The following is a 14,392-nucleotide window of genomic DNA, read 5'->3' as shown; positions in this document are numbered from 1 at the left end:
CCAAAGCACCCCATGCTCTAACCTATCACAAGTTGGACTTATCTGTATTACAGCCAAAAGGGGGTTACAAAGGTGTTGCCTTGTTTTTTACATCTATTATAACATTTTTCATGCTATCTTAAATTTTGGCTTTAAAGTATTTGCCCAATGCTTTTATATTATCTATATGAACTGCCATATTTGTGCAGTAGTAGGCAGTTAGCATTAGAAGCTATAACTGACAGGCTGAGAAGTGACAGTCAGGTTGGTTTAACAGTCAGGTTTAGGGACTTCAAGTAACAATTACTTACAAAAGCAGCTCTATCAGTGAAAAACAATTAACATGACCTATAGGGCATTTAGTGTACATTTATATTTTGAAAAGTAGTTTTCTAGTGTCAGAGTGACTTTAATGTTACAGGCTTATACTGGAAACAAGAAAGGGCGGATAGGTAAATAGACTGATGAGATTTAGATCTGTCAGGCTAACCCTGCTCACTAAGATCCAACAGGGAAGGGGCCCCTTACAGCCATAGCTCAATGCCTGGCAGCTCACTCCCATACAGGGCAGGCAGGCCCCTGTATAACAGGCAGGGAAGTAAGCCACAGGTCTGTTCGTAGCGCACAACCCTGACACAATGTAACCCTATAGTGTATAGTATCCCGCTAGCAGCACAAACACATTCTGAGGCAGTTCCGCTGTCTGGCACCTCGGTCCCCACTGTCCCACCCCCTACAAACTTTATCCCGGCCGCCTCATTGATTTCCAACCCAGTGCCCGCCCACTCTATTTATACCAAATCAGGAAAGGGATTCCGGCGGCCAATTAGAATGTGCTCGGCAGCGGACCAATCAGCAAGGGGCTTTCATGCGTTTGCCAGCCCTGGCTCATGTTGTGGCTCTGGCAGGCAGGGTATCGCTGGCAGTAAGGAATGTGAGAGCTGCTTATCCGGAACTCTCTCCCATTCAGGCAGACGGGCTGCAGCCTCCTCTCCCAGCCCAGAAGTGCAGTGAGGGAACATGCCGCTCCGCATCTGCCTCCGCCCGGCTGCTTTATTCTTGTCTTGCTGCCTGCTCCACAGTAAGTACAATAGCGGCTGTGCAGCGCTGCTTCTCCCCACTTACTGCTGCTGTCCCGCAACTTGTGCGTCTCATCGGTACTTGTAGCCTCAATGGGGGCTGTTTGCCTATAGCTGGAGTTCCATCACTTATAACTTTATTATCTACATTGTATCTCTTTTCCAGCTGCTTGTTCATTATATTGTGACTGACAGCGGGATGATACAAACTCCCTTGCCGTTTAACTCAACCTACAGTCAAATGCTGTTGTTTTTGTTTAGCATCATTATAAGCAATTTTCCAATATTTATTCCTAACCAATTCTCAGTGGCGTTCATGTTATTTTGTAAATGTCATTGCAATTGGCAGCAGTGTTCATTCATTTCTGTTCTGTCTTCAGTAGTCAGAACCAGCAGTGCAGAGAATATAAACAGCCTGACAGATACCGCTTTCAATAGCATTTTAAAATAACCTGCAAACCACCCAACATCTGTAATTCATGTTCATTGGAAAGTTGCTTAGAATGACATTTTGTTTCATTATGAGAATTGCTGCTAAAAGCCCCGAGCTTCGCTTTGTATAGAGAAGCATTTGCGCTTCTGCGTTCCCATTCATCGGACTCTGCTTTATTCCTACAAATGGAGCGCTGTGAGTGGGTACATACAGAGTAGCTTGCATTACGTACCCACAAACACATTTATTTGGCTCTTGCTCTATCAGCACTTTTTTATTTTACTGTCACTTTCAAGGTTTGCTTGGATCTAATGCAATATATCTGAGCCAGTCCCCAGCTCCACTTACCGGCAGCTACTGTGAGTTGAAATACTGCTCTTTAAGATCTGAATGACAGATGAGAAATATCATACGCTGCACTCAGCTATGTCTTTATCATCAGTCTGGGTATGTGCTGGTTGTATCTATCTTTTATTGTATCCAAGTTGTCGAATAGATTCTGAAACCCGTAATAGGTGGCACAATACATTGATTGATGGTGGTGGTAGGTTAATATGTTTGTCTTATAAAGCAACGTTAGCAGTATGCCAGATATAAAATAAAGTTCTTCTATTGCTCCCTATTGCTTTTGGCAGTATATTGATGTAAGCTTTGTGTCTGTGTATTGATGTATGGGATAAAAGTCACTTTTTAAAAGTGACTTTATGCTGATTGTGAGAAATGTATCATGGCTATAAATAAACCTCATTGTTAATGTTGGTTACTCATCATAAAAAAAGACATATGTTCTGCCTTTTATATCTGGTGCAGACACATGTATGTTACAGAAAAAGATTTTTGCCATGCTAGCAGGAGATCAGGAGGAATAAAAGAACGGCATAAAGATGATACCTAATAATAAAAAAACTATATAGAAATACTACAAAGCAAGCTTTCTGGGCTTTGAGGTCCCTCGGTGTAAAAGGCATTGGCAAATTCCTCTTGTAAATGAGTTAGTTTTTTTTGACCACGCCAACTTATGCCCCAATTGGCACACCCCATCAAATGGGTTAAAATGGTGGGATCAGACGCAAATGTGCTATACCCTCATATTGTACTACCTAAGGAGAACAATATAGCAACTCCTACATATAAAATACAAATATAGAGAGAAGGCAGTCAGTTATAAGTGAGTTTTAACTATGTACCAGTTTTGCAATACCAGTATTGACGTACGTGTAATGTCAATGTGCACGGGGCACAACCTTATAAAAGGGCCTGTCGCCGCCGAACAAGGAGCAGCATAACGAGAGGGAACCGCTGAAGAAGGACGCCCAGCTGCTGCCAGTGCATCCCGCTGTCAGGGATAGTTCCAGGAATGTCCCGCATTTCTGTAATCTATTTTTTTTGCCCGTAATGCTTCTTTTGGGAAAAAAAATGCACTGGACTGGAGGGGCAAAAATTAACACAGCACCCTCCCACCGTCTTACCGTACTTACCGTACTACTGCACATGAGCGATAGTGGACGGCAACCAGCGGGACCCACTGGTCGGGCAGGTTCAGACTGACAACGTACCATCAAAAGCGGGTTGTGGGCAGGTGCAGGTCGCACCCCTTCTGCCTCCCTACCTGCCTATCACCTAACTGAGCCATGCTTTTGGGTCTGGCAGCCACAGCTGGAACTAGGGGTAGGCAGAAGAGGCACCTGCCTAGGGCGCAACGGTGGGGGGGGGCACAAGATACCTCTTTTTTTACCTACCTCTAGTTCTAGCCCCTTTCGCTCCACTGCAGTGGCCCAGGCAACCCTGCTGCCCTGGGTACGCACATCATGCGCGTGCACACACAGGGGTGGGCTAGTTAGGGCGGGCCAAGCTGACCAGGTTGCCTAGGGCGACCTATCGCCTTGGCCCGTCACTGCTGGCAGCGTCTATTTATAGGCACATGCCTGCCCCTCCCCACCCCCTCAGTGATAACAAAGGTTGGGCAGGTCTATAAATAGACGTGAAGCTGCGGACTGGTGGCAGGGAAGGGGCGGGTTAGGGTTGGGTGCGGGTTGATATATGGTTGACCTGCACATCACTTGAGTCTAAGGGGCAGATTTATCAAATTTTGAACTTGATTGTTTTTTTTCAATTCAAGAAAGACCACAAAAACTCACTCAAGTATTTTCTGAAACTTCAAATAATAAATTAATAATAAATTAATTTTTTTCTGAAACCTTTAATAATAAATTATTAAAGGAAAAGAATGGGAAAAGTCGCAAAAAATACTTGGCAAGTAAAAGCTGGTGAGGTCCTATAAAAATCAATGGGAATAGTCTCAAAAAATTATATTTATTTATTTCAGCCTCATTGAAAATCAATTAAACATTGTCATTTTTGCTATTTCATTCAGGTTTTTCTTTACTCAGCTAGCTTTCCCGGAAAATAACCATGAAAGAGTTGTACAAGTCTTTTGGCTTTTTTTTCCACATTTTGATAAATTAGCTTCCTCGGGGCCTATTCATTCTAGATTGTGTTTTTTTCCCACAATTTGAGAAAATCATAGCAAAAAATGCAATAATGAATTTTTGATTTTTATCAATTGAAATTTTAAAAAAAATTTAGATGAGAAAATTAGCTAAAACCTGACAAACTTGTCAATGGAATGGGTGGTTTCAACATTCAAGCTTTTTTAAGCATCCAGCTTTGTGAAATGTATGGAACAATGCAATATTTTGTTGTGATTGAATTTTTACGAATAAAGTTTTTTGCAGATATCTTAAAAAAATCATGATCTTGAAAAAAAAACAGTCAAGCATCGAAGATTAATAAAAAATTGCTCTATATATAAAAGATCATTGAGATACCTAATAACAGCCATATCACACAGACATTTCAATTTTGTTGTAAGTCTCCATTTGGCTTCTTCTACAGACAAACATTGTATATAATTTCTAACTTATGCATAATTCCATCATCTCTTTTAAATGTCAGTCTTTACATAAAATATACTGTTTGACACCATCAATATGCAGATTATTACCAATTCAATTCAAGTCCCACCATTGAAGTGGATTTTGTGCACAACAATATGGTTGTTACGCTCAGTAGCTAATTTGCTGCTTAATGTAATATGTTAATGCAACAGTCTAGATTCAGTATTTGGGATTCATTCATGTTAGTCCTCATCTATAGCCATCTATCTCGTATAATTTGGCCAACATGGCCCCCTTCCCTGAAACTATTAACATTGGTCATCATGTACCTAACTGAATAGAGAGAGAAGACAAAATATCCTCTCTAGGCATCTGTCAAATTTGCTTTTAAATAATCTCATGGTAAATGGAGCCATTTTCAGTAAACATTTATCAGTTCATAAGGCTGCTGTCCGTTCCTAGATTCATCGCATCCTTCCTTTTTGTCTGTAGTACAAAACATCATATTAATAGGTTGCACTCAGCAGTACTCACATATTGTATGGTCCCAGAACTGAATTTCCTTATGTGATCATGTACACAAACTAGGAAGGGATGATATACATCAACACAACGACACAAAGAAACACACATGCAATGGTTAAATAAGGTTCTAAAGGGCATACATCTATTAATTTATGGGAATTCAACACCATTAAAAAGTCAAATAAGAAACTTACATAATATGAATTCACATTTAATATGTCACAATAAAGGGGGGAGGGAGTGAGGGAGTAATACTTGTAATTATCTACCTCGCAAGGACCAAATGTGGAGTAGCTTCAATTTCCCTGTTTGGCTTAAGAGATACATACTTTTTTGCCTATTGTTTTAATAACGAAAAAAAATTATGTTCAGTACAAGCCCTTATTCATTGCATGTGTGTTGAATAAAGGGGTGTACTGCCCCTTTAAGCCCATATTAGAGAGCCTTATAGGTGGGTTCAATCCTCAGGTATGATATTTGTTTCTGAGTTTAGCTTTAACAACATTAGTTCTTTGTTGGCATGCATGGAATTTTGCAGAATTTTCTAGGCAGAGATCATCTGGAATTCCTCTAGGATTCTGAATATGTAGAATGATAGTGAAGTTTTTGGAGATGCCAATGTACCAGTGCTCCACCAATATGTAGGATAAGATAGAGGGCCTTCTTGGCAGGACACCTGTAGCAGAGGGTCCCTGCAGGATTGCCTCACGTCATGGCTATTGACACAACCCGCTATAGAAACCCTGGAATAACAGCAACATCTAGGCTGGCAATAATCGCAGGCTTCCTCTGCCTTAGTGCACACACTTGTGCAGGATATATAAGAGTAAGCTGCTTGGTGCTCCATGCAGAATCCATGAATGCTAGGAACATGTAGGGGTGCAAATATGAATGGCATTAATGTGTTTCAGTTGAAGATGCCCTCAGGTGGAAAGTAGCTGATTCAAAATAGGCCATGACATTTCAAGTATGCAGAGGCCCAAACAGCCCCCAACCAGCCCACTTATTAGTAAATTTCTATTTTACAGCAGCCCTTCTGGCATGTGCTAGAATCCACAGATTGCCAGTCTGGGTCTGGGTCTGTAACCACTTTTTACAGTTTGTACAGCTTTAGTTCCCCCCCTAGTGCTCATTCAGGCTCCATCTCCTCAGTCTGTCTGCAATCACAGACTACACAGTTATAGGTGGTGAGAAGGGAGGGGGAATGTGAGGAGTGCAGTGATTTCTAGGAAGTGCTAAATGGAAAGTGAAAGTAACTTTGCAAAGTATATGATTGACAGCTCAGATTTTTTAATACATTTGTAACGGGTATGGACATTTTAATAAAAAAAGAATTTAGGTTTCATGTTTAGTTTTAAAGGAACTTTTATTATACAGGCCCCTTTTAAAGGAGAGGGAAAGGTAAAAGCTAAATAAGCTTTATCAAAAAGGTCTATGTAAATACAGCCATAAGCACTTACATTATTGCTGCACTCAGTCCTTTTTTGTAAACATGTTCTTAGGGTATCTGACTTCCTCTCTCAGAAAAATCCTTAATTCCTGGGCCAGAGTCTGCAGTTCTCTCCTCTCTCTCCCCTCTCCTGCTCCCCCCTCCCATATGAATTCATAAATCTCACTCCCCCCACCCTTGGTATGTGTGATCTGAGCTTTCACGGCTAGACTGCAAACGGGAAGCTATGAACACCAAGCTAAAATGGCAGCTGCAATCAGAAAGCTTCTAGGGCTCTTTACTCAGGTATGGTAAAGCTTTCTGCAGAATAAATATATTGTTCTAGGTGGCACTAATGTGGCAAATCTATTGGCAGTAAAATGCCAAAATGACTTTCCTTTTCCTATAAAGAAGAAGGAAAGACAAAATTGTATTTACTTACCTGATACACCAGGCTAGTACTCCTGTTAGCAGAAAAGTGCCCAGACCCAGGATTCTTCTCAGTGAGCAACACAGAGCAATTCTCTTACTGCTTCCAGCCTGGGATATCAGGTAAGTAAATACAATCACTGGGGGTGCCTAACTTTTGGTACCTCCCCAGTGATTTTTAACTATTCCTTCTCCTTTAAGCGACCTGTAAAGTATCTTGTTTGGTAAATGTTGAATTAAATATGTTAGAAAGATTTTTTGTTTCATTGTAATATAATTAGCCTTTCAACAGGATCCTGGCAATATATTTGCACCCATAGCTTGAGAGAGGAACATGTATATGAAAGTGAATCCCATACCGTTCATCTGTGCAGTAGGTTCTTACCATAATAACTAATAAACAGAAATTCTCAGAAAGAACTCAACAGCTCGTAAACCGGAGATTTATTGCAAGCCTTTTGATTGCTGCTTTCACTAAATCGCTAGAGCATCCCTAGAGCTGAAGCACTTGTATTGTGGAAACAAGGATGGGTCTTTGCCTATTATAGTATAGTCATGCTCATATCTGTTTATTATATATTGGGATTGTAACTAAACAGTAACACCAAATGTGACAAATTTGGGCATGGCAGATACAGACTGATTTCAGTAATCAGTAATTTTAGTATCTGGTAATAGAATGTACGTGTGGAGGTGTAAGGTGGAAAAGCAAGGGGGTTCCAAATTCTTCTACCTTTAATGAAAAGATTAAAGATAAGCACATGCTAGTCCTTAGCCAGCTACCTAATAAAAAAGATTTTTAGAGTGTTTTCTGTTGTTGGTGGTAACTATCTGGAGGACAGGGACTTAAGGTGGCCAAACAATGGGCGATAAAAGCTATTGACAGTCTATAGCTCTATATATATCTATATATCCTTTACTGTTCAAGCTAATTCAGGCTAATGCTGCATGGGACAGTTTTTCCAATGTGTTTTGGCTATTAGAGAAATGACTAAAGTCACCTCTAGTTATTTGGAGGCAGTATCTGCAGTTTTGCCTGTTTACACACTCACTAAAATTCAGGACAGTACCAGCAGTGCTAATAGCCCATGGAGCTTCTAATAGTTCAGGCAGCTGAATCCTTTAGCAGAGGTGTCAGGGAGCTATTACCTTGCTACCTTCCCATTGTTCTGCTGATCAGCTGCTGGGGAGAAACGGAGGGGGGGGGGGTCATATCACTCCAACTTGCAGCACAGCGGTAAAGAGAGACTGACATTTATTGGAGCATAAGTCACATGGCTAAGGGCATCTGAGAAACTAAGGATATATATAGCCCCAGATTTCAAAATTAAACAAAAAAAAAAAATCAAGAACTGCATTTCAATAAAGAAACAATGAAGACGCACCAAGGCAGGAATTTCTTCTCAGACATTGCTTTCCATTACTTTTTTGGTTGGTTGGTCCCCGTGTACTTCCTGTATTTACATCAAGTTATCTTCAGACATATGACCTTTCTGCCTAGCCAGCTGTTTGTTGAATGGGTAGAGAAGGGCTGGCAGGAGAACAGTGTTTTTAGAAGTGACATCTACAATGTAATTTCTCCAAGGCAAAATGTATATTTAACCTCAGGCCTTTGCAGTTCTCAAGTTGTAATTGCAAAGAAAAAGGCAAGCTACGGGTATAGATTGAAAGGAGGAAAAAAAATAAATGGTTAAATAAATTCTTGCAGAAGGAAAAGAAAATCAGATTTTGTTGTTATATGTATAGGAGAAGTATATTCCTTTTATTCTACAGTGGAGGAAATAATTATTTGACCCCTCACTGATTTTGTAAGTTTGTCCAATGACAAAGAAATGAAAAGTCTCAGAACAGTATCATTTCAATGGTAGGTTTATTTTAACAGTGGCAGATAGCACATCAAAAGGAAAATCGAAAAAATAACTTTAAATAAAAGATAGCAACTGATTTGCATTTCATTGAGTGAAATAAGTTTTTGAACCCCTACCAACCATTAAGAGTTCTGGCTCCCACAGAGTGGTTAGACACATCTACTCAATTAGTCAACCTCATTAAGGACACCTGTCTTAACTAGTCACCTGTATAAAAGACACCTGTCCACAGAATCAATCAATCAAGCAGACTCCAAACTCTCCAACATGGGAAAGACCAAAGAGCTGTCCAAGGATGTCAGAGACAAAATTGTAGACCTGCACAAGGCTGGAATGGGCTACAAAACCATTAGCAAGAAGCTGGGAGAGAAGGTGACAACTGTTAGTGCGATTGTTCGAAAATGGAAGGAGCACAAAATGACCATCAATCGACCTCGCTCTGGGGCTCCACGCAAGATCTCACCTCGTGGGGTGTCAATGATTCTGAGAAAGGTGAAAAAGCATCCTAGAACTACACGGGAGGAGTTAGTTAATGACCTCAAATTAGCAGGGACCACAGTCACCAAGAAAACCATTGGAAACACATTACACCGCAATGGATTAAAATCCTGCAGGGCTCGCAAGGTCCCCCTGCTCAAGAAGGCACATGTGCAGGCCCGTCTGAAGTTTGCCAATGAACACCTGAATGATTCTGTGAGTGACTGGGAGAAGGTGCTGTGGTCTGATGAGACCAAAATAGAGCTCTTTGGCATTAACTCAACTCGCTGTGTTTGGAGGAAGAAAAATGCTGCCTATGACCCCCAAAACACCGTCCCCACCGTCAAGCATGGGGGTGGAAACATTTTGCTTTGGGGGTGTTTTTCTGCTAAGGGCACAGGACAACTTATTCGCATTAACGGGAAAATGGACGGAGCCATGTATCGTGAAATCCTGAACGACAACCTCCTTCCCTCTGCCAGGAAACTGAAAATGGGTCGTGGATGGGTGTTCCAGCAAGACAATGACCCAAAACATACAGCAAAGGCAACAAAGGAGTGGCTCAAGAAGAAGCACATTAAGGTCATGGAGTGGCCTAGTCAGTCTCCGGACCTTAATCCAATAGAAAACCTATGGAGGGAGCTCAAGCTCAGAGTTGCACAGAGACAGCCTCGAAACCTTAGGGATTTAGAGATGATCTGCAAAGAGGAGTGGACCAACATTCCTCCTAAAATGTGCGCAAACTTGGTCATCAATTACAAGAAACGTTTGACCTCTGTGCTTGCAAACAAGGGTTTTTCCACTAAGTATTAAGTCTTTTTTTGTTAGAGGGTTCAAAAACTTATTTCACTCAATGAAATGCAAATCAGTTGCTATCTTTTATTTAAAGTTATTTTTTCGATTTTCCTTTTGATGTGCTATCTGCCACTGTTAAAATAAACCTACCATTGAAATGATACTGTTCTGAGACTTTTCATTTCTTTGTCATTGGACAAACTTACAAAATCAGTGAGGGGTCAAATAATTATTTCCTCCACTGTACCTCTGTCTTTTCAATTACAGGCAATTTGATTTCTTTTTAAGATAATTGTACAATTATGGGACCCATTATACAGAATGCTCAGGACCAAGGGAATTCCGGATAAGGGGTCTTTCTGTAATTTGGATCATCATAAATTAAGTCTACAAAAAAAATCACAAAAATAAACATTAATTAAACCCAATAGGATTATTTTGCATTCAGTAAGGATTAATTATATCTTAGTTGGGATCAAATACAAAGCACTGTTTTATTTTTACAGAGAAAAAGGAAATCAATTTTAAAAATCTGAATCTGAATTTTTTGATCAAAATGAAGTCTATGGGAGACAGGCTTTCCGTATTTCGTATTTCTGGATACCGGTTTTCCGGATAACGTATCCCATACCTGTAATAGCAAATTTAGGTTATGTTTCAGCTTGGTGTTTGGCCAAACCCAGAGGAAAAGTTATGCTACCCCACTACCTTTTACACTCAAAAGATCAACTTTTGGTTATTATTATGCACTCCCTCACTTGCACATATTTGACAATGGATACAAGTGCACTAGGGGCATAATAGTGCTCCTTAGTGGTCATTTAAAAAGGACTTGCATCCGACGTCTTGCACCTAATGCCAGATTAGACTAGGACTAGTTGCAGAGTGAAACAGTGGTGGGTGCAAGACAATTATTATTATTATTAACATTTATTTATAAAGCGCCAACATATTCCGCAGTGCTGTACAATAGGTGGGTTACATACATTGGACATACAGAGTAACATATAAAGCAATCAATAACCAATACAAGAGGTGAAGAGGGCCCTGCCCAAAAGAGCTTACAATCTAATAGACAACCCTGTCCTTACTGCCTGCCTTTGCACCTTAATTGGAACCTCTGAATGACTTTCAAGGTATGGTGTGGCAAGAGGGGAAGGAGGTGGGACACCTATGTTCACCTCATGAATACAGCAAAGTGCAGAGACAGCACTGTATTCATCTGGGGGGCAGGTCTTTATGGCAATTTTTTTTGCAGGGTAGGGCACAAAGTGCAGGGAACATGGTGGACTGTTTTTTTTTGCACTTTGCAGCCTGCACTGCGCTTGATAAATGACCCCATATGGCTTTATCCTTCATAAGGAATAGGTGTGTTTGGAAAAGCACATGATTAACATTCTGAGCACAGAGCCTTGAACAAATAAATATAGGGGCTTGCATTCTGAGCTGCCTTTGATCCATTCAGATCTGTAGAATAAATAATTATTACATTTTAATAGGCCTGATTGTTATGTCTTCCTCCAATATTTTATCAGCAGCAACAAGATAAAGAATAATGTGGGTTTTTAATTGTTGACTTAAAATATATCAAACTGCAAAGGCAATTATTTTTCTTGTCAACTGGGGAAAAAAATTGATTAATTTAAAATACAGGCATTGGTTTATGCTTAGGGAGGTAGAAGAAGAGCTAATATTTATGTGATAGAAATTTAGATCAGGGGCTCCTAACTCCAGTTCATAAGAACCTTCAAAAGTCCAAGTTGCCCTCAAGAAGCTTTAGATTATAGAGTGTATTATTCATTCTGACATCTACTAGTGGATTTGCTGAACACCTGAACTGTTTCGAGTCCTTGAGTGAATGACTGTAATATCTCATACTGCCACTTACACACACATTGGGACATTTTAGGTTTCAGTATATAGATAGAGCAGCATGCTAAACACAGATGGGCCTAACTGTTCAGGTGTTGGCGGAAATTTTTATCCTAAGGGGCCCAATTTTACAAAGAAAGACAGTGTGATATATTTGAGCTCCTGGATATTCATTTTCATGTGACTGCAGTGCATAGAGATGGTGGGATGGTGGTGGGATCTCTACAGTAAAGTAATATTAGATGTGGAAGCTACTGGTAAATTTCATACCACAGCACTGATGCTGGTTATTTGCAGGACCCCTGGGTTTTTCTGTGTGTTGTGCAGGTCAACATTTACACAACCCACCCCCTTTGTGATGTCAGAGATGGGGTGGGGCAGATGCGGTTCTTTAAATAGAGGTGGTTTGCTGGGTTGGGAACGGACGGGTTGGGTGCAGGTCAACTTCTTGTCGACCCTTGCATCACTAACTTGCGTATGTTTAGCATTACTTCTTTGTAGTCTTTGGTGCAACTCTGCATGTTGTTTGTGTGGTTTTCCCATTTGACCCTAGTGTTTTTGTGTAAGGTTACATCCCAACAAGTGCTACATAATTTAATTTTATGTACATACATGGACTGGAGACAAATGCTGAATGCTAAAAATCTAGTAGACCTTTTTTCTGTATTTAGCATTAGTGTCCGCTCCTGTGGGTAAGGGCTCATAAAACAAAATTAAAGGAGAAGAAAAGGTAAAAGCACCGGTGGGTTGCCAAAAGTTTTGCCTTCCCCTCCTCAGTGATTGTATTTACTTACCTAATATCCAGGACCGGTGCTCCTGTTAGCAGAAGACTGCCCCAGCCAGGGCTTCTTTAAACAAGCACCACAGAGCACTCCTCTTCTCCTACTTCGCTACCCCAGGGCTGATGAATGCGCCGTAAAGCAAATAATGTGGCTTTTTTATTAGTTCCGCTTTCCCCTTTCACAGCAGGAAGACAATCAGTGCAGTTTTCTGCTAACAGGAGCACTGTTGTGGGGTATCAGGTATGTAAATACAATTACTGGGGGGGTGCTAAAGCTTTGCTACCCCCAAGTGATTTCAACCTTTTCTTCTCTTCTTTAAATAAATAAATATTTGCCTTATAATGCAGTGGAATATAAAAAAAAGGTATTAATAGATTTGGGAATTGATTTAATAGTTTGTCTGTAAAATACAGCGTGATATAGAAATAAAAGCTAATAATAACAATAACTGTATTATGATAAATCGGAATAGAATTTTCCGAAAGTCTGAAATTCCTGTCTCCTTTCCTGAGCTGTTAATGTGACTCATTTCAGAGTGAATTTATAATATATCCGGTCTGCCCTCACACATTGTGAGCGACAGACAATTTTAGTAAACAAATAATAAGCCAGAGATGTCTTGATTGTGTTGCATGAGTTTTGGGCATGTTGCTATGGCACACCTAAAGTTTAAGTACTTAAAATTACCTTGTCAAGTAATGCCGTCGGTTTGAATGGCCCTCTGTGTGTGTAAGCAGTAATAGTACTTTATTTGATGGAATTAATGCGTCTCCCTATGTAAGAGCTCTCAGGTAGAAAATTTCCAGCAATTCAAGCATGAGACTGATGAAATTGCAAATCAACAAATACGCTAGAAGGCGCAGAACAAGAGAAGTGTATTAAATAAACATTAAAGCCCATTATACCTTTCAGTAGTGTACTGGAGGTTCATTCCACCTGGTAACCATGGCTCCACAAATCACCAGAAATTGATTTCAATATACTCAGCACATTGGCATTAACTGCCACATATATACATACAGTCATATGAAAAAGTTTGGGAGCCCCTTTCAGCCTGCATGATAATGGACTCCACTTTCAACAAAAAAGATAACAGTGATATGTCTTTCATTTCCCAGGAATATCTGAGTACTGGGGTGTTTTCTTAACTAAGATTTTTAGTGAAGCAGTATTTAGTTGTATGAAATTGAATCAAATGAAAAACTGGCTGTGCAAACATTTGGGTACCCTGGTTATTTTGCCAATTTGAATGCATATAACTGCTCAATACTGATTACTGGCAACACCAAATTGGTTGGATTAGCTTTTTAAGCCTTGAACTTCATAGGCAGGTGTGTCCAATCATGAGAAAAGGTATTTAAGGTGGCCAATTGCAAGTTGTGCTTCTGTTTGACTCTCATCTGAAGAGTGACAGCATGGGATCCTCAAAGCAACTCTCAAAAGATCTGAAAACAAAGATTGTTCAGTATCATGGTTTAGGGGAAGGCTACAAAAAGCTATCTCAGAGGTTTAAACTGTAAGTTTCAACTGTAAGGAATGTAATCAGGAAATGGATGGCCACAGGCACAGTCGCTGTTAAACCCAGGTCTGGCAGGCCAAGAAAAACACAGAAGCGGCATATGTGGAGGATTGTGAGAATGGTTACAGACAACCCAAAGATCACCTCCAAAGACCTGCAAGAACATCTTGCTGCAGATGGTGTATCTGTACATCGTTCTACAATTCAGCACAATTTGCACAAAGAACATCTGTATGGCAGGTTGATGAGAAAGAAGCCCTTTCTGCACTCACGCCAAAAACAGAGTTGCTTGCTAGTATGCAAAAGCT

At 40.3% G+C, this 14,392-nt stretch overlaps 1 protein-coding gene across 2 annotated transcripts in view; it reads left to right on the top strand.

Moving 5' to 3' along the window:
- The first annotated feature begins 813 nt into the window (after positions 1-813).
- b3glct (beta 3-glucosyltransferase) overlaps positions 814-14,392 on the top strand; it is a 196,651-nt gene continuing 183,072 nt past the window's right edge. The window contains exon 1 of one of the 2 annotated variants that reach the window (XM_031896123.1): positions 814-1,060. In XM_031896123.1, coding sequence (XP_031751983.1) covers positions 1,000-1,060 — 61 coding nt within the window. In that variant the 5' untranslated portion in view covers positions 814-999. 2 annotated transcript variants of the gene reach the window in all.

Source organism: Xenopus tropicalis, chromosome 2, assembly GCF_000004195.4.
Source record: "Xenopus tropicalis strain Nigerian chromosome 2, UCB_Xtro_10.0, whole genome shotgun sequence".
NCBI classification, from domain to species: domain Eukaryota; kingdom Metazoa; phylum Chordata; class Amphibia; order Anura; family Pipidae; genus Xenopus; species Xenopus tropicalis.
This window is presented reverse-complemented; position numbering and strand designations above follow the sequence as displayed.